This window comes from Panicum hallii, chromosome 3 (genome assembly GCF_002211085.1).
Source record: "Panicum hallii strain FIL2 chromosome 3, PHallii_v3.1, whole genome shotgun sequence".
NCBI lineage: Eukaryota > Viridiplantae > Streptophyta > Magnoliopsida > Poales > Poaceae > Panicum > Panicum hallii.
In genome coordinates, this window is record NC_038044.1 from 15,864,415 (window position 1) to 15,884,053 (window position 19,639).

A 19,639-nucleotide genomic window follows, 5' to 3' on the forward strand; every position below is an offset into this window, starting at 1 on the left:
AACCATAAAATAGCAGATTGCAATTGCCCAACATAAGCTCATGCACATATTCATGATAAAATAGTGATTGATAGACACTCTGACAAACCCATACCCCCAAAAAAAAAGAATGGACACTCTGACAAACCCAAACGAAAAAAAAAAAGGAATGGCATCGCCGCATCGGGCAAAATAGAATAGGACCAATAGAAGAAATGAATATGTATGAAAAGGTTAACAGGGAAAAGGGGAGCGCATAAATGACATTGTACCACCAAAGACATTCAAAAGGTGGGTTTATTTAAAATCTAAGATAAATCCAACAAATTTGAATCAGAACTCCCCTATCAAACGAGCTTCTGCGCTACACTTCTTTTTCTCGTAGACATTTCTCGGAGTATTCAGTAAAATAGAATGTGCAATTCCAGGCCATCAGCCATGAATATATGTGCATAACTATAGCAACTCACATAACGAGTCATAAGTTTCAACTAAATAGTGGGTAATGTGCAGCAACGACCCTCTGAAATAGATAAACACAGCAATGACAGCAATGGAAGACTAGACACAGCAGCAGCATGGTCTGAAACACCCCTAAGCCACTACGGTGTGCATAGACAAAATTTAACAGACGACAGAGTGACCAATAAGTAAATCAACAGACCAGACATTGATCATAGCTCCATGGAGTAAGAAACATAATTTAGCTTTCATATCCCAAGATAAGATAAACACGAAAGAAGATCCTTCTACAACCAGTGTACTTCATTTGGCTGGTAAGGGTAGGCATGGAGCGGCTGCAAACAACAACCTGGCAATAGTCTCTATGATTCATTGGACCAATATTAGCTCAAGTTCAACGCCCAAATAAGCTTTAGGGGGTCCATGTGTTATTCTGAACTAGAGACTGATTTCATTGAGTACAGATTTGCACATATAATTTACTATCAAGGAAAATACAGATCTGCACATACAATTTACTATCAAGGTAAAATCATCTGATGACAACCGTCAGGTTTCCTCAGTATGCATGCCTTGAATGATCGCACAACTCGTCCGAAGGAACTAAGGCAATCAACTCCGCTCTACCTAGTAAACTAGTAGAAGAGGAAGAACTTCATACCGAGCAGATGTTACCTACCAGAGAGGTAAAAAAGGCTCAACTGAGAACAACACGTCAAGCAAATGAGAAGATTGTTGCAACCTTCAGACTTCAATTCAGCTGTCTTCAGCTTTAGTTTAGGCGTCTTCTCTTGTTCTGATGTAGGTCCCCACCATCTACATCCAAAGAACCTAAGGCATCACTTGCTCTCCTCCTCCTCAGGGATCTTGAAGACCCTGCATTACTAGGTTCTCCAGCGCTTTCAGTAAAAGCCGCATCTTCCTGAATCACAGCCATGGTGCTTGAATTAGAAGCTTGATCTGCAGCCAGTCCCGTGACAATATGAGTTCCATCAGCAGGCTCAGGATTTGGTGGGTTTGATGAGGTTGATGCCCCATAATGGCTTGGCCTTGCAATTCGCCTAAGTTCACTGAAAGCAGTCACAAACCTTTCCGAGTCATCAAGATCAAAGTCAAAGTGTCGCAATAAATCCATCCCTTCTGAGGGAAATGGACTTAAAGTGCGCCTTGGCAGATCGGATGTATGGTTTCCAGGCTGCCCACCACTACCTGGAGCAGATGAAGTAATGGATGTAGGGTTTTCCGCTTCTCTTTGCAACCTCCTTGCTCTCAACCTAGTAGTCATTCGGCTAAAACGGCTTGCATTCTGAGGAATTTCCTGGGCAGTTGCTTCAGGAGGCCCTTCAAATCTACTCACGCTATTCATTAAATGCTGATCAAGAATGCGCCTCCACGTAGACAAAAAACCATGTGCCTCACCAAGCCTTCTAGATATGGGTCGCAAATGGTGGAACTGCTGCCGGAAACTCTCTAGCCGATTCCCATGCGGCCTCGGCGGAATCTTGGGGCCAGATGCATTTCCATCCTCTGCAACCTTCTTCTCCACATCTGAGCCTGAATTCCCTCTCCCATAGATAGGAGTAATGTTCCCTTCAGTCACCTCACCTTTGCAGACAGGGCACTCCTTATGGCTAGAGTGGACATGCAACCACTGATATAAACATGGCCAGCAGAAAAGATGGCCGCAGGAGGTAACCACCGGCTCAGCAGCCATTTCAAAGCAGATATTACACTCGAACATTGCGGCACTCTTACCATGCTCGGCTCCCTCGTCCTCTGAGACACCCACAACAGCGCCATCAGCAACCACCTTGTTCTCCTCCACAGTATCATGCACAGGCTCTTCCGGTTCTGGTGGTTGTGGTACAGCATCATTCTCCATGCTAGGGGCCTCTGAGCTGAGAGGTGGAAGGTCTGACCGGAATCTTCTTGGCCGGATGTAGCGAGACCCAGTCAAGCACATCAAGCGGCGGTAGCGCTCGGCACGATCCGGGCGGAAGGAAGAGGATGCCGTCGACGACGACGGTCGGTCTGCTAACCGCTCGACCAGACCCAGGTGCGCGTCGGAGAAACCAAACTCAAGCTCATCGGCGAGTACAGGTAAAGCCCCTGGAGCCGGCAGGGGCGGCGGAGGCATGTAGGGCGGGAGAGCCTCGGGCGCGAACGGGTCGTAGGGCTCGTGCGCCGGGGTCGGCGGGCGCACCAGGTCGGCGCGGGACGGCGAGTAGGGCGGGTGGAACGGTTCGCCCTCCGGCGGCGGCGCGTCCGCGGAGGCGGCCGAGGAGGAGGGTGACGACGACGACAGCATCGGGGTGCCGAGCGCGAGGTCGGAGCCGAGATCGGGGCGGCGGGCGCGCGACGCGCGGGGGAGGCCGAGGTAGAGGTTCAGATCCATCCGTCTGCTGCTCCGCGCCGCGTCATCGGCGGCCATCCGGCGGGCGAGGAGCCCACCTTAGCCACGCGCTCCCGCGCCTCTTCCCCCCGCCGGCGAGTTCACAATTCCCAAAGCGCTCGCCTTCCTATCTCCACGCCACCATCGCACGCCCAGGGGCGGGGCACGCGTGAGCAGGCCCACGGGGAGCCGCGGGAACTGGGCGCATAGGGGGCACCGGTCGCCGCGGCAGTCGCGGCCGGTGACTATGGCTACGGATTCGGTGGAGTTGGTGGCTGCGGTGGGGCGGCGGCGGCGGGGAGGAGGGGTGGGGAATTGGGAATGGTGCGGGGGGTGGGGGGGTGGGGGGGGGAGAAAGGGAGGAAGGGGAATGGGAAGCACGCGGTCCGTGCGCGAGGTTTTGTTGTTGCGGGAACAGAGCGCCACGTCAGCAAGCACCCGCCCCCACCGGTGGTGATGGAAAAGAGGCGGGTCCGACGAGTCACCGGCCGCCTGTCATGCGGCCCGCTTACGGAAAGGGAACAGAGAGAGGTCAGGTCACCGTATACGCTCGGTAAGAGTCTCTATGGGCTTCATTGGATCTGGCCCAGTAGTTTGTGTTCTACCCCCCAAAATGGCCCACATATAGAACTAGATGGGCCTGGTCATTTTCATTTTCGCCACTTCCTATGGCATGGTCATGTGGCCACCAATGGTCCCCCAATCAGTTTGTGTGTGTTTAATTTGCTATGTCAAAGCTAATATAAACAAAATTTGTGTTCAAGATTTATTTATCAGTTTACAGATATAAAATAGTTATAGAGTAAGTTTATATAGACACAAAATACATTCTATAAATCCATATAAACACATATATGAAAATTGTATGTAACATATATATATATATAAAAATTTGAATAAAAAAATTTCAAAAACAAGAATCTTGATACAAAAAATTGGAACATAAGATCCACACAATAAATGTTGAAAATTATTATATAAATAGAATAAAAAACAAAAATGGTTAACATTCGAGAACAAAAATTGAAGAAGCAAATTTGTGAACAAAATTCCAACAATAACGGTGAAATAGAAGAGTTATAGAACACACAAATTTAGTAAAAGAATATAAAAAAAATGGTAAAAAGAACATGCCTAGGTGGTGCCGTTGCTTTGCCAATAGAATCCGTAGGGTACCAAAGGATCCCTCTAGCGCAATTTCCTCCTCCACCGTGCTACCACCTCCGGTAGACGAAGCTTGCTTGTGCCGCCATTCAATGGAAGGAGAGGTGGTAGACGAAGCTTGCTTGTGCCGCCATTCATGGAGAGGTGGATCCGTGCCATCGCCCTCCTCCCGCCGCTCCCATGGTCTCCACCACTCTGTACCACCTGCCAAACTCACAGCACACTGTGCCATCGCCCTCCTACCGCCGCCATCCGATTCAAGCTGTAATGGGATGCCGACCGAGAGAAGAAGTAGAGAGATCTAAACGTGCAGAGAGGGAGGAGAGAGAAAGCCATGAGTAGGTGGAGGGATGGGGGGATCTGGCCTACAACGTGTGGTTAATTAATGCTATAGGCCCGGACGCGCTTTGACTGTTTTAAGTACTAAATTGGATCCTATCTTGAAATATAGGGTTTAAGAAAAAAATAGTCTCCAACAGAAATTCTATTTTATAAAAAATTGGCAAATCAATTTAGGACTCAGTCTCCCGGGTCCTAAATACAGGACTCAATTGGTTGGGTCCTATCTCCCTTTTGCTACGAAATCTAACTGACAGAGACTTCTTCCCCCAATACCTCCGCTCCAATCTTTCCTCAATTAGTTGTAAATGACATGATTTGAGACCCCGCTGTTAGAGTATAAGTTTTTTTTGACCCTAAACACATCAAATATGTCCTTCATACAAATTATAGGATCCAAATATAGGACTCATGGTTGGAGATGCTCTAAGGGAGTATCAAGAAGCTCATTTGTGCTTTCTATTCGAGGGCTTTTGACCCGTAATCGGAAATTGAAAATCCTAGAAATATGGTTGTTTGGTATATATCCTAGAGATATGGTTGTTTGGTATATATTTGCCGCATCATATATGTACTAACATAACACGAGCTGGTGCGATGGACTAACGTGCCAATTCGTATGCACCTAATTGGGTTGTTACATACCCTGCAATCTTTGTAGCAACCTCGGCGACGTCTGCAGCCCATTGATTGACTCAGAAAATCAGAATCCTGTCGTGGATATTGGCAATCATCCGCAACTTGCCATAAAAATGCGAGTAACTATCTTATGTGATTCCTAAAATAACGCTAACATGATAAAATGCTAATGATACTCATACTAAGTAGTATCGTTTATGGACATATAATTCCTACTTTGCAAGCGTGAGATCTAGACAGCGTAACGACTCCAACCTACCGGAGATATATCTCTTACTCTATAATTAAGAAAACTTTAAAATAAATTGCGTCATCGATACCACAATCCCGCTTTTGAATTTCTGCTTCGGCCACAGCCCACGGCCCAGCCGACCGAGCAGGCCGGAACCGTGCCCCGCGGGAAGCGGTTTCATTTTTGCCAGCGACTGCGCTCAGGAGGTCAGGGTGAAACTTTTCCCGTTCATGTTATTGCTTCATTCATATGCAGCAAGCACAGATTGCAAATAATTTACACTAGAATTCAAATCCAAGCAACTGAATCGCGAGCATTATCATAAGGTCGGCAGTCCCATCGCCGTGGACAAACGCAACATCTACTAAAAAAGAAAGGCCTGCTTGAAGCAGACGTACAAATGAACTGGCTGGAAGTAGCTCGGAAAATAGCTCGGACACTTGAGGGCTGCCATTGCAGGACGGCCGGAGAGGTCGGTGAGCGGATCACTGCGGGTTCGGCGGCCTGCTGTTGGCGGCCGACACCCTGGAGCCCCACTCGAGGAGCTCCTTGCTCGTGTCGTCCTTGTGCACGATCACCTCGATGAAGCAGAGGCAGTCCTTCTTGGCGCCCGTCGCCGTCGCGATCGCCTCCTTGAGCTCCTCCTCCGTCCGGACCTTCTTGGTCCAGCAGCTGCCGTCGGAGTTGTGGATGGCGTCGACCAGGCCCGTGTAGTCCCAGTTCTTGATCACGTTGTACGGGCCGTCGTGGATCTCCACCTCGATGGTGTACCCGCCGTTGTTGATGAGGAAGATGACGCTCCGCTGCCCGCACCGCAGCATCGTCGACACGTCCTGCGCCGTCACCTGCCAGCCGGACACACGCCGGGACGAACGAGGGCCGCGCGTGAGCACACAGGCACGCCATGACTGAAAAAGAAACAGAGCACCTGGGACAGTTCCGATGGATGGATGCGTACCTGAAAGCTTCCGTCGCCGATGCACGCGATGACGCGCTTGTCCTTGGCCGCCTGGGCGTACCCGAGCGTCGCGCCGACCGACCACCCGATCGACCCGTACTGCATCTGAAACTCGTACCTGTTCAGAGTCACCAGCCTTTCGTTACCGAACATTAAGAACTGAAGAAAGGGAGCCTGAACGCGCACGGTTCTGAGATGGTACAACAGTGAGCAGCGTACCCGCAGCCCTCGGGGAGCCTGAGCTTCTGGCAGTTGAACCACGAGTCGCCGGTCTCGGCCACGACGGCGGTGTCGCCGGACAGCATGTCCTTGATGTGCTTGAAGAGGATGTTCACCCGGAGGGGCTCGTCGGGCTTGCCGTTGAGCGGCTGGCGGTCGGGGACGAAGATGCGGCGGTAGTTGTCGTACGCCGTCGTGTTGCACCTGAGCCGCCGGGACAGCGCGCGGAGGAACTCGTCCATGAGGATGCACCCGAACGCCGGGCCGTTGCCGACGACCACGCGGTCGGGCTGCACGATGACGGCCTTCTCCCGCTTCAGCAGGAGCGAGTAGCCCACGGAGCTGTAGTCGTTGAAGATGGGGCCCGCAAAGAGGTACGCGTCCGCGGACTCCACGATCTCGGCGCAGAAGGAGGTGCTCACGGCGCCCCAGTAGGTGCCGATGAACCGCGGGTGGTGCTCCGGCACCAGGCCCTTGGCGGAGGGCATCACCGCGAACGGGTACCCGCTGGCGTCCGCGATGGCGGCGAACGCCTTCTTGGCCTTGGCCACACGGATCCTGGGGCCGCCCACCATCACCGGCTTCACGGCCTTGTTCAGGAACTCCGCCGCCGCCTCGACGGCGTACTCTAGGTTCGCCTTGTTGCTCAATCTGATGGAACAGGAAACGACACGATTGCAATCAAAATCTGACGCGCGCTAGTAGAAATTACTTGAAATAAATCGACATGCCCTACCTCGGTGAGATGAACAGGGGCACTGGCTCCCGGCTGAACGTCGGGTGAGAGAGGCCGGCGAGGTTGCAGCTGACACTGATGTACACCGGCTTGCTCTCCCTTAGCGCCGTGGCGATGGCCGTGTCGATCTGCTCGTGCGCGTCGTCCAGGTTGTTCACGACGGCCTGCATACATGGATGCGGCGTTAACGATGGCGAACAGAGTCACAGAGGTGTTCGACGAAATGAACCCAGAGCAGACGAGAAGCGTCCGGCGCGCGCGCACCTGGTAGCAGGTGATGGCCTGGAAGCACCGGAGCTCCTGAGAGAAGTCCGGGAGGCCGATGGTGTGGTGCAGGACGCGGTTGGTGCCGTAGTCGTTGGAGTTGGGCCCGCCGACGATGCAGATGACGGGGAGGTTCTCGCTGTACGCGCCGGCGATGGCGTTGAGCACGCTGAGGCCCCCGACGGTGAAGGTGACGGCGCAGGCGCCGACGCCCCTGGAGCGCGCGTAGCCGTCGGCCGCGTACCCGGCGTTGAGCTCGTTGCAGCAGCCGACGAGGTTGAGCCCCGGCTCGGCGATGAGGTAGTCGAGCAGGGTGAGGTTGAAGTCCCCGGGGACGGCGAAGACGTCGGATGCGCCGATCTGCACGAGCCGGCGCGCCAGGTGGCGGCCGAGCGTGGCGCCCGCCGGGGCCACCGCGGCCGGCGGCGGCGCGGCGATGACGGCGTGGGAGTTGGCCACGGGCAGCGCGCCGACGCCGTTGCACATCGGCTTCGCCACGCCGTTGGCAGGGTTCCCGACCAGGAGGGTCTCCATGGCACGTGAGGAACACGGAGAGAGAGAGGGTTGGAGGAAGCGAGGAGCTGATGTGACTCGAGCACTGGACTTTGCTGTGGACTCGTGTGCTTTCCTGATTGATCGTACGAGGCTTGCGGCGATGGGTGGCGAGTAGTGAGCATTCGTGGGGTTTATATAGCGCGGGAGGAAGAAGGGTCCTGCTCGCTGGAGGCTGCGGCGGCAAGGCGTCAAGGCGGGCCAGTGAGGGAATGGCGGCAATGCAGGCAGGTGGATGGCAATTGGCTTTGTGGCGTTGTTTGCTGTGGGCCGGGATAACCAGACCGCCAAACCTTGGGTTTCATGTAGCTTCCGGCGCGTCGAGTTAGCTGAGCTGGTGGTCTGGTGCCCTCCAGTAAACACGCATTCGTCTCCGGGATCACCAAACGCTGGGGCATTCTCAGAAGTTTTGTGGCTAATTTATCTGAACTTTTTCAAAATAAAACATGGATGGTGCATGCGAACAGAAATAGGTTGGGTAACAAACAGAAGAATACAATATTGAAGGTGATTTGAGCATTGCATTATTAGCAAGTCACTAGTGCAACTGTTTCTAGTTGCAAGAAAGGAGGGATCAACCATCATCAATCCTTTCTCACAAGAAACAGACGCCCATTCCAACTCGGTAGGCAAATGTCATAGATTTTTTCCCCTAAATAATGGAAAATAAAACATTCACACTAGTCGCTGCATGGTTGTTACATGTGGCAGCCCGTTACGACAAATTTTCTACCTGATTGTTTTTAAGCCCATCGAAGGATACCCCGAAATGATAGATTATAGGTATGACGTCATCGATATCAGAAACTCGAAGGTGCAAGCAACGTAAGGTTTAGATAGATTCGGACCGCGAGTTGCGTAATACCGTACGTTATATGTGGTGGTTTGTATTGCCTTAGATTGGTTATCGATGTGATGTCTTTTGGAGGAGGTCCCTGCCCGTCTTTATATATTCTGGGGGAGGAAGGACACAGTAAAAGTTAATCCTAGCCCGATATTAGCCTAGGAGTCTGTCGGAGGAAATCTCCAGCCGGGTGGCGGAATGCACCCGCCTAATCCTGGTTTAGGAAGAGTTTGAGGGAGACCTAGGAACGCTTGATCAAAGGGCGGATGAACACGGGAAAGACACGAGGATTTAGAGTGATTCGGGCCGCCGGAGCGTAATACCCTACATCCACTTGTGTGTTGTATTGCTTGAGAAAACTTGGGCCTTGTGAACCTTTTGGACCTGTTGGCTTGTGTTTTAACGAGCGCACTCTCCCTTTTATAGACTAAGGGAGGTGCATACACTGAGCGAGACCCCGACAGGTGGGCCCCGGCGACTGGAGCCTGTAATATGAGAGATATGTGATCTTCTTCTCCAACTCTTTTCTGTAGTCCTCTCGATAGGGAAGTTGATGTGCGTATCTACAGCCAGGATATAGTCATGTGCTGCCTTACCGGCACAGTGCCTGCTGTCAACTCTACGCACAGTAGAGGACGTGCTGTCACTGTTGGGTCAGGACCCTCTGACAGGCGAAGGAGTTGCGCTGACCCGCTATGCCGTCGCCTCCGCGCGCACTGTGGCAGCGCACGCCTCAGCTCTCCTGCAGCAGACCATCATTTCTCCTTACCCTCACGCGCGGCGCAGTGAGTTGACTGTACGCCGCCTGCCCGTGCGCAGTGCACAGTGACGCGCCGCCTTGGAAACAGACGGGCTTACCGTGGTGTCAGCATACCTGCCCAGTGTGTCGATGGGCAGGCCATGCCCTGTCTTGGGCGCGCGCGCAGCCCACCTACCCATATTTAATGCGGTAGTTGGGCTGGCATCCCGCGGAGGGCCTTCTGCAACGGGCACGTGGCAGGACCGACCCTGCGGTCACCTCCTTGACGGCACGTGGTGGTACCGGACCCCTTCCCGGGAGTAAGGGGAGGTCCGGGCCCCCGAGGCCAGTCCGGGTGGACAGGCCCATAGGGGTCTGGCTCCCACACGTGGCGGTGGCGGACCCCCTGGGGGGTCCGGGCCTGTGGAGGCTAGACCCGAGCACCTTGCCCTTGTGGGCACGTGGAGGCGCCGGACCTATATGAGCATGGGGGGAAGGTCCGAAGACTATGTCCCCAGCTGTCAGACCCGGACCGTACGCCCCGTCACCCAGAGGACAAGGGCGAGGTCACGGATAACCTTGCGCCCATCTGGTTGGACACCCTGTCGGATGACTTAGTGACGGACGAGGCCGCCGGAAACGCAGATCTGCTCGGAGCGGACCACTACGACCTTTTGGTTGTTGAGCAGCTCCTTGGCGATGATCGAGGAAAGGCGGCCGAGCATGTGGTGGCGCGTGTCCACCATGATACGCTTGGCGCACACGCCGGAGCCGGACACCATCGCAGGAGGTACCCCTGTTCGTATGTACCGACAGAGTCCTACCCGTATACTGCTCGAGTAGTTTCCTTCTGTGCCAACTAATCCTACTCGTATCGAGTACAACATATATAAGGTATGAGACATATCACATCCCTTATTTAAAATTGTCTACGCCACGTAAGTAGTTCTGTGGTCCCAGATCTGACACTCACCCTTGACCAGCTACATGCTCCATTTGTAGCATGAACTTAGGGGTAGTTTGGATTTTCTGGACTAATTTTTAGTCCCGTCACATCGGATGTTTGGATACCAATTAGAAATATTAGATATAGGTTAATTATAAAATTAATTGCTTAAATAGAACTAATTCATCGAGATGAATATATTAAGCATAATTAATTCATCATTAGCACATATTTATTGTAGCAGAACATTATCAAATCATGGACTAATTAGGTTTAATGGATTCGTCTCACCGATTGGTCTCGATTTATGCAATTAGTTTTATAATTAGCTCACATTTTGTCTTTTTAATTAGCATTCAAATATTCGATGTGACCCGCAACTAAAATTTAATCCAAGATCCAAACAGCTGTTAGTCCAAACAGCAGCTTCTCCGAGACCTCGCCACCGTGGAGTGCCAAACTCTTTCGATTAATGCATCAGACGGGGCGTACAAAGTAATTTCTTCTATTAGATTAGCGCAATAATACCTTTCAAATAACCTAGATACCACATTTTCCCTATATATACAAAGCTTATTATTATTTGTTTCGGTTCAAAACCGCTAATTTTTTGCTTGATTTAGGCAACCCCTGCTGGCCGGTGGTCATTGTATACAGTACTCATTCGTCACGTACCGCGTATCGTATACTCGTGTTGGTTCCTCCCGGGATGCTGAACAGTGGAATGTGAACGCACGCTCCCCATGGACCACGCCACGGTGCCACCGCCTCGCGCGCCCCCGGGCTCGCGGTCCCCTCGCCATGGTTTCAGGTTTCGGAACGGCTTCTACCTCGGGATGCCAGATCCGCCCTGGCAGGTGGCTGCCTGGCGACAGTAGATGGCAGGCGGCGACGACCGGCGACCCCCCGTGCCATCCGGTCACTTTTGTCGCGGCGTGCGTGACGTACGTGCTCCTGTGCAGGAGCGCCTCCGCCCATTATGCTTCAGGTTCTTCCGCGTCGCTCCCATCGCGTAATCTCAAATCTGGCTTTCAACAGCGTGCAAAACAGCCGGAAAGAGGAGCCGGTGAGCTGTTGCGTCTGTGCCGGCACAGGAGCAGCAGTGTTACCTGGGCCTAGCTGGCGGGGTCTCGAACCCTCTCCACGGAGGGATGATGCTCATGCATTCCACTTTGGATCACCAAGCATTTCCGGCGGATGCATCGTGCATCTGTGATCTGCGTTTGAGACTTGACGCGCTAGATGTTCCTCGTATTTTTTGAACCGCTTTTGTCAAATAGTTGAGTGGAGAATTTTCGTGATGGAAAATGAAAAGGGAAAGAAACCATCGTCGTGTTTGAACGTGATTCTACCACGAACAGTGGACGCACGTTCCCGTTCGGCCATCCCCACGCTCCATGCGCGGAACCGCCCGCGCGCCCCCGGGCTGGCCGAATGCCGATGCCGACCCGCCCCCCCATGGTTTCCGCCTCGGGCGCCGCAGTGCCCATACACTTGCGCCTGCGACGGCGGCTACGCTAGGGCCTTGTTTAGATTGCAAGTTTGTATAACAGTTGGAATTTTTTGCTACTGTAGCACTTTCGTTTGTATTTGACAAATTTTATCTAATTATGGACTAACTAGGCTTAAAAGATTCGTCTCGTGATGTACAATTAAACTGTGCAATTAGTTATTTTTTTACATACATTTACTGCTCCATGCATGTGTCCTAAAATTAATGTGATGGAGAGAGAGTGTAAAAATTTGGAATTTGGAAGCGATCTAAACGGGGCCTAGATGCCCGGCGATTCGCTCTGCCGGGTGGCTGCCTGGTTGTACTACTAATCTTGTAGAGGTCAGGCGGCAGGCGACCCTCGCGTCACCTGGTCATTTTTTGTCGCCGCCGCCTGAAGATTACACCTTAAACCGATCGGTGTAAATTGACGCATGCGCACGGCGGTAGTCCGGGCACGCTGCCGCTGTCATGGTCCATGGTTCCATACTATACAAAACAAGCGTCTTCGTCTGGCTTCGGATGACCATGATGTATCGATCTTTCCATGACTCCACTACTAAATTTGTGCTTTTTCTCAGTATCGTGTCGTGTGTGAAGTGGGACGGGATATTCTGAAGGACGCACGAGATCCTCGCAGTGACCGAATTGGCTTTGGCATCGTACTCGCGCACACGGTCAAACACAGAGAACGGCGAAGGAAACGCCGGAAATAGAAGGTGGTGGAGTGATTGGGGATCGGGCTCGGAACTAGGGATCCGGTTGCTGTTGGTTTCAGGTGCCCCCTGCTGCCCTGCCCTAGCCTGCGTTTTTCAAAGCCGAAAGGCGTCTGGTCCAGGCCCAACTTGTGTCCCCCACTGATTACAACACACACGATAAGCTCCCAAAACGACACTCCCGTACGTGAATCAATCTAGGCTATGACTACTTGCAAAGCAGGGGCAATGAATCAGGTCCGGTGCTACAAGTCTACAACCCCAACGAAGATTCCCATTTTCCACTCCGCATCTGCCCGAAAAGTGCTGTGCTGTAGCCTGCACCGCTACGTACGGCTGCTGCATATTCAGGTCCCATCCCATGGGTGCCTGTACTCGGTATGCGCGACACGGCCTCCGGATCCCATGTGTGCGGTGCGAGCACCGCGACACGGGGCCCTGCGCTGCACTGCGCGCTGCAGGAAGGAGCCGTGCCAGTCGGCCGCCACGCCCACGCTCCTCCCGTGCGCAAGTCTGCGGGCGCCCCGGAACGAGCAAAACCCAACGGCGAGGGAGGGGAAGGCTCAGCTGGGATCCGCGGATTCCTCCGTGCCACGCGCGGGATCGCGCGGAGAATGAGAATCTTCGGGGCTCCGCCTCCGCGAGCGCTCGAGGACGGCGCGGCGGGGGTCTGGAGCGTTCGGGTCAGAGCGATGGCGACCCGGCGCCCTGCGCGCACGTCAGGATTGTCAAAACTCGCGTGTGCCACCCACGACCGGGCCGGCCAGCCGGAACTGGAAAGTGGCGGCGTGGGGGTGGCTTGGCACGGGTCACGGCGGGCATTGGACGGCCCGGTTGAAAGCGGGAAGTGAAGGTGATGCTTGATACTCACACGTTAAATGCTTATTAACAACTTCAATGGTCATTCTCACCGAACGTTTTCTTCATCGTGTCAGTAGCAAAACAAAAGCGGTAGCACGCAGCACATGTTTTTCTGGGGTCCATGCCTTTGCAAAGAAGTTCATGTGCCATATAGCAAGGTGTCGCTTCTTGAAGCGTCTCCTTTGTTTTCTAGACGCTTGTAGCAAAAGTTGGCACGATCAATGGTCTCCCCATCATGGTAATAAAATTTTTCTCTAAATAAGTACTCTCTCCGTTAAGAAATATAAGATGTTACCGTTTGTTATAGACAGATTTCTCGAAATTTGACCAAATTTATATTCTTGATAGTACATTTACTTAACATTGTATATCTTAATATATGCTTCTATAAACTTAATCAAAGTTTTTTTAAAAAAGAGTTTGAATTGTGACAAAACTAAAACGGGTTAGTAGGTCTTTCCACTGGGCCTAATTCAGCCGGATCAAGGCCGGGAGAGAGCCCAGACCATTTCCTGGGCCGAAAGTACTGGCGAGGCCTAGCCGAGAGAAGAAGAAGAATGTGTGATGTTGCAGCTAGGGTAGGACGCTGGGCCATTCGTCGGCACAAAATTAGGAGCCCGTGAGAGACACGAAGGCCAATTTATATATGGGCTAGGACGGCAAGAGTTCCTGGTTCACACAATCTCCCCCTCCATCCGTTCCATGATTCCACCAGACCTTAGCTTGGCAATGGCAACCGCGCGCCCCCTGTGCACTCCCGGCGTGAGCACGATGTAGACCTTGGCAACCTGCGCCGCGCTCTATGGCATTCGCACCTCCGCCGGTCGTGTGACGAGCGGCGAGGCAACAAGGGTGCGTGGTGGCCGCCGGCAGAAGCGCGTGCAGGGAGCATGGCGATCGGCCGACATGCCCTGAGACTTCAGTTCCGGGAGCGAATCTCTAATAACAGGCGTCGACTGCTCTGGTCTGCTGCACTGCCCTGGACCGGACACGGTTCACCAAGAGAAATCATTAGCTTTTTACTAGTTTTTAGAAGAAAGCGTGAGTCAAAGAAACTATAAGTTAATCCTATTGATAAATGCCTATTAATTCGAGGTGGAAATTTGCATGGTTGTCATCTCCAACTGAGGCAGCATATGCATGGTGCACCATGCCCTTGCTCTCCTGCACTGGCTGATCACGATGTGATTACCGATAACCCCATCCTGTCCTGCTGTCCCCTTTTTTAAACTCCACACACACACACCTCCAAGCTGAATTTAAATACCGCTAGTGCACCGTGGGGCTGACAAAAGCAGCTACCACACTGAACGCCAGTCTTGATATCTTTCACCGCCTTTTCGACAGCGAATATCTCCAGACCGATCGACTTGCTAGCTGCTACTTGCTAGTTTGCTGCGCTTCGAATTTTTTTGGATCAGAGCGAATGTCCCGGCTGGGGGGAAAGCGGGAGACGCCATGATGGACAGTGCATGCGTGAAAGCTAATCAAGCCGGAGCTTAAAAAAAATTGGTCAGTGCTGTGGTGTGGTGCCCCTGTTCGTGATAACTCCAGGGATCCAGCAGCCTAATATGTATAGGACATCTCGAACTCCATTTAGAATCCAAGTTGCTCCGACATCCTGCGGCTGCAAGTGGTGGTGCTGGACTGCTGGCTAAACTTTTTTTTTCATCTGCAAATGTGAACATATGTAGTGCACAAAAAGATGCCCCCCTTAAAGAAAGAAGTAGAACGCATTCAGTGAAAACTGTTGATAGTTAAAGTTTTCAAAGTTTGTCCGGAACATTATCTACCAGTTGCTATCATAAAAGTATGTTGTTTTTTTAAAAGAAAATCAATCAAATTGTCGATTGAATTGACGTCTGGCATATCCCTTCCGTCCTCTGTTCCTCCTCTTTTATACCCTTAAACCAAACCCACTAGATATCTCGGGCCACCATCTTACTATAAGAACCCAAGCCTATTTTATAGTGTGCTTGAGAGGGGAGAATATGTAGACCCGAAACTGATTACAACCGCAACTTAACCTTGGCCTAAAGAAGGACAAAACTATTGTTAGAGCACAATGTTGATGCCGATGAAATTCTAGAAATATGCTCCTCTCTAGAGTCTAGATCAGTTTAGGAGGGATTAGATTGATTAAAATTAATAAATAATCAGAACCTTGACTTGAAGAAGGACAACACCATTGTCGGAGCACAAATCTTGATGCTAATGAATTTCTTCTAGAAAATATGTCCCTCACTCCCCTTTGTTAAGGGCATAATCAGAGGTATTGACCTCTAAAGAAACCATTCCAGTGGGGAGGGGAGGAGAACCCAGGTGGTCATTGGACCAGCCTCTAAGTAGGCAACCAGTGTTCAAATCCTCACGGTGCCGTTCTCGCTAGAATTTTAAGGGCAGGCATCGGTCATGCGTAGCATAGAGAGAACCTGATCCCTAAGTTCCGCGTCTCCTAGCCCCTAAAGAAACCATAATAGTCTAGGATAAGCTATAAATGGCGCACTGATTCAAATAAATATGCCGAGGACTCGAACCCAGGTGATTTGGGCATACAGCCACACGCTCATTGTCCCAGGGGACAATACATCCAGCTCAAACAAAACAATACACGGCCGATATATTTAGCGCATATACATTCCAGATATTTGCAAAAAACCACTTTTACAAAAGTGTGCGTGTATGGACCGTGCTCCGTGGAATCAAAACAAAAAGGAGGCGCAACATAGTATATATACCGGAGAGTTTGCGAACTATAATTAAAGGGCGCTTTGCCCGTGCCAGTGCAGCTGTTACGCTAACACAGATTCCACCTGAACCACCACCGCATGCGTTAAAATTCTCCCTGCTTATAAATACTCAAAAGCTATGTACAGCCTACACCACTTTTCCCTTGCATTGGAGAGCCTTGATCAGAGAAAGCTACTAGCGGTAGGAAAGCGGCCGGCGAGGTCAGGGGCGACCCCACGCCGGCCTCCAAAGAGCTCCGGGGACTGACTGGAGGGCAGCCGGGCAGGCCACACGCACTGCATCTTCCGGCGCCATTGGCGACCAGGCCCTAATAAACCAGGCTTCTTTACAAGCGCACTCACGACGAGTAGATCTGACGCGGTCATGGCGGCCATCATTAAATGGCGCGCTGATTCAAAGGTAGGGTCGGGGGGGGGGGGGGGCGCTGACAGCTGGGGCCCGCTTGTCATGGGGGGATGCTTCGTTTTGTCAGGTGTCGAGTCACACGGCGTCGTCGCTTCCGTTGACGGCGGCGGGCTTGGCGGCGGCGGCGAGGAGGCACCGGCAGAGCGGGCAGCTCGCCTGGGACCGGAGCCAGGCGTCGACGCAGTCGGGGTGGAAGCAGTGGCCGCAGGGCGGGAGGACCTTCACCTTCTCGCCGGCCACCAGCGCGCTGATGCAGATCGAGCACAGAGCCGCCGCGTGTTCGTCGGCCTCCCCGTCCCCGCCGCTGTCGCCCTTACCCGGGAGGCGAGCAGGCGGCGACGCGGGCGGGCGGTACAGCGTGACGGGAAGCCGGCGGATGGCGTCGGCGTCGAGGCCGGGCAGCGACGCCGTGGCCGCCGCCCCCGCGGACGAGGAGGACGCGTCCGCCTCCGGGTCGGGCGTGTACCGGTGGCACCGCCAGCGGATGTAGAGGCAGAGCGCGACGAAGAAGACGACGGCGCAGAGCAGCCCCACGAGCAGCGGCACGGCGCGGCCGTGCACCGCGAAGTTGCTGTCGCCCACGTCCCCGTACCGCCACCGCATCACCACCTGCTGGCTCCCGCCCGCGGCCCCCTCCTGCGCTGCCATTGCTCCCTCCTCGCCGGCGCCGACCCGGACGCACGCACGCTCGCTCGCTCCCTCACACACGCGGCGACCACTATATGTGGCGGAGGGACTACGGGAGACCGGGCCAGCGATGACGACGAAGCTTCGGTGCGCCCGCCAGCAAGTGGCGCGGTGGCGTGTGGCTCGGCGCGGGCCGGGGGAGGCCAACGAAGCTTTGCGACGAGCGCGGCGAGAGCGATCGCCGGGGGCGGGGGTGGCGTGAGACGCGATGGGGTGTGGTTATAAAATTTGAAAGCGGCCGGGCCGTCCCTTTTAAGGTTGGCGAGAGGCTACCGCGCGCCGGTAGTAGTGGGCGTCAGCCGTCAGCCAGTGGGGCAACAACCGGGTGAGTCCCAAGCTGACGATGCCCAAATTGCTCGGTGGCAACAGCGGATGAGCAGCACGAAGGCACAAGCCGACGGTAGTGCTAGTACTAGGAAATTTTGGATTGGGAGTCTTTGAAATTTGGTTCGAATTCGAGCAAAACCATGGAAAAAGTTCGGAAATTCAAAAAAGAATCCCCTTTGGCCGAATCGAATCAAAGCTTAAACTTAGTACAAGGATCTGCCGACTGCCATTGAGCTTTCAGGCCGGGGGTGCCGACGGCGCGGTAGCATCGGATCGTTTGACCGGCCGGCGCGGTCCGTCCTCAGCGTGTGTGTAGGTCCAAAGATTCGGTCGCTTGCTAGCCTAGCGCCTTGACCTGTAACAGTCGCGGTGGACTTGTAGGAGCAAACTCCGCAAAGCCTGCACTGTTCCGTCGTAGGCCACGGTCAGAGCATTCAGACGGCCAACTCTGACTCGCATGCCCGCTGACTCAGCAATGGATTGGAGACAGATGTGCCGTGCGTGTACGCATGTGGCCTGGCGTCTGATCGAGGTCGCTGTCCGTTGTGCTGCGCCTGCAGAATGGGAGCTGCCCAAGGCGACGGCCTGAGCACAGTACGACACGTAACGTAACGCGCGCGATTCTCCGCCCGGGTGGGATCGGTGTGCAGGTGCGTCGCCGTCGTGCGTGCATGGCTCCTGGCTCCGTCTTCCGTGGCGCGCGGCGCGCGCGCACCAACGCTACTCCGCAGCGAACTCCCCGTGCTGATGCAAACTGTGCGCGTGCGTGTTCCAGTGGCCGACGCGCACGCATGGTTCCGGGCAACAGCTTTCCACGGCAGGACCGACGCGGACTGCTCGAGCCAGAGCTGTATCATGCACCGGCTTTACCGAGCTCGTCGACAAATAATTTCACCCCGTCGATCACCAGCTGTCAAGTTCATTCATTCTCGGCCTTTTTGTCGCCTCGGTCTCTGCTGATACATCCCGACGACGAGCACTACGGATGCACGGCCGCAGATCGGAACACGGCAACAGCATGTGCGCATCGCTACGTGCAATCCACCGTGCGTCGCCTGGCGACGCCGCCGCCGTCCGGCGAACGCTACCGCCGGGCTGGCTCACTGTCGCGGCAAGTCGGCCACCTTCTTTGAGCTCTCGATCGAGAGATAAGGCCGATGCCACAAAAGTGAAGAGACCGTGCAACATGGGACCCTCCCCTGCCGAGGCCTGAGTGCTGGATCATCCATATCACTAGCGGCAGAAATCACCATCTTTTTCCCAACCCCGATCCATCGATCAACCCTATCCCATCAATAAATTATTCACGCCAACAACGACAGGGGCGCGCCGCTAGCTGCTAGCTGCAAAGGGGCTGAAAGGGGCGGGGATTAAAGCAGCCGGGAGAGGGAGCGGTGTGCCTAATCGCGCGCCCGGAGCTAGCGCAGGCCGGCCGGGCGGCACCGTGGCTTGCGGAAATATCCGGGGCCGGCCGGCCGGCCGGCGGCACGGGCAAGATGGGGCGCCGCTTTCCGTGCGCTTTACGGTCGTCTGGTGAGGGCAGCCCGGTGGCGAGCCGACCCGGCCCTGAGGCGCGTAGCCTAGCCTAGCTTGGCTTGGCTTGTGTGTAGCCGCCGGGTCGGGTGGTCGTTGGTGCGAGGGGAGCGGCGCACTCGGGCCTGCCGAGGCCGCATCCGGCAAGTTGCGGGTGCGGCCGAGCTGTGCGCCGAGCGGAGGAGGCGGAACCCGTCGCGCGCGGAGAGGGGGGAAAGCTCGGAGCGGCGGCGCTCGTTCCAGGCTTCCAGCCGGGCACGCACGCACGCAAGAGCGTCCGTGCACTGGCCAGCAGCCCAGCACCGCACTACCAGGGGCCCCGACGGTAGCCTGATCCGTTTCCCTTTTCGTACCGCCTCCACATCATATCATGGCTAGCTAGTACAATCCAGTTGCTGTACG

At 54.0% G+C, this 19,639-nt stretch overlaps 3 protein-coding genes across 3 annotated transcripts; all 3 read right to left on the bottom strand.

Moving 5' to 3' along the window:
• Window positions 1-824: 824 nt before the first annotated feature.
• On the bottom strand, window positions 825-3,169 carry LOC112886813. Its single transcript, XM_025952810.1, has one exon. The coding sequence runs from the start codon at window positions 2,870-2,872 to the stop codon at window positions 1,214-1,216; it is 1,659 nt and encodes a 552-aa protein (XP_025808595.1). The 5' UTR covers window positions 2,873-3,169; the 3' UTR covers window positions 825-1,213.
• Window positions 3,170-5,479: 2,310 nt separating this feature from the next.
• LOC112886922 (pyruvate decarboxylase 1) lies at window positions 5,480-8,022 on the bottom strand. The gene is made up of 5 exons (XM_025952946.1): window positions 7,385-8,022; window positions 7,121-7,284; window positions 6,385-7,035; window positions 6,166-6,283; window positions 5,480-6,052 (listed from the first exon to the last, which is right to left on the bottom strand). The coding sequence occupies exons 1-5, from the start codon at window positions 7,916-7,918 to the stop codon at window positions 5,693-5,695; spliced, it is 1,827 nt and encodes a 608-aa protein (XP_025808731.1). The 5' UTR covers window positions 7,919-8,022; the 3' UTR covers window positions 5,480-5,692.
• An 8,133-nt stretch (window positions 8,023-16,155) lies between these two features.
• On the bottom strand, window positions 16,156-17,595 carry LOC112886103 (RING-H2 finger protein ATL66-like). Its single transcript, XM_025951882.1, has one exon. The coding sequence runs from the start codon at window positions 17,336-17,338 to the stop codon at window positions 16,766-16,768; it is 573 nt and encodes a 190-aa protein (XP_025807667.1). The 5' UTR covers window positions 17,339-17,595; the 3' UTR covers window positions 16,156-16,765.
• Window positions 17,596-19,639: the final 2,044 nt, after the last annotated feature.

What these genes read in the sequence shown, in the direction of transcription:
- LOC112886813 (XM_025952810.1), bottom strand. Translation starts at nt 2,872, where the DNA reads ATGGCCGCCGATGACGCGGCGCGGAGCAGCAGACGGATGGATCTGAAC.
- LOC112886922 (XM_025952946.1), bottom strand. Translation starts at nt 7,918, where the DNA reads ATGGAGACCCTCCTGGTCGGGAACCCTGCCAACGGCGTGGCGAAGCCG. An exon ending in AGGCCATCACCTGCTACCAG is followed by an intron (nt 7,285 to 7,384) that starts GTGCGCGCGCGC and finishes CCATGTATGCAG; the next exon opens with GCCGTCGTGAACAACCTGGA. An exon ending in AGGCTCCCCGAGGGCTGCGG is followed by an intron (nt 6,284 to 6,384) that starts GTACGCTGCTCA and finishes GACTCTGAACAG; the next exon opens with GTACGAGTTTCAGATGCAGT.
- LOC112886103 (XM_025951882.1), bottom strand. Translation starts at nt 17,338, where the DNA reads ATGGCAGCGCAGGAGGGGGCCGCGGGCGGGAGCCAGCAGGTGGTGATG.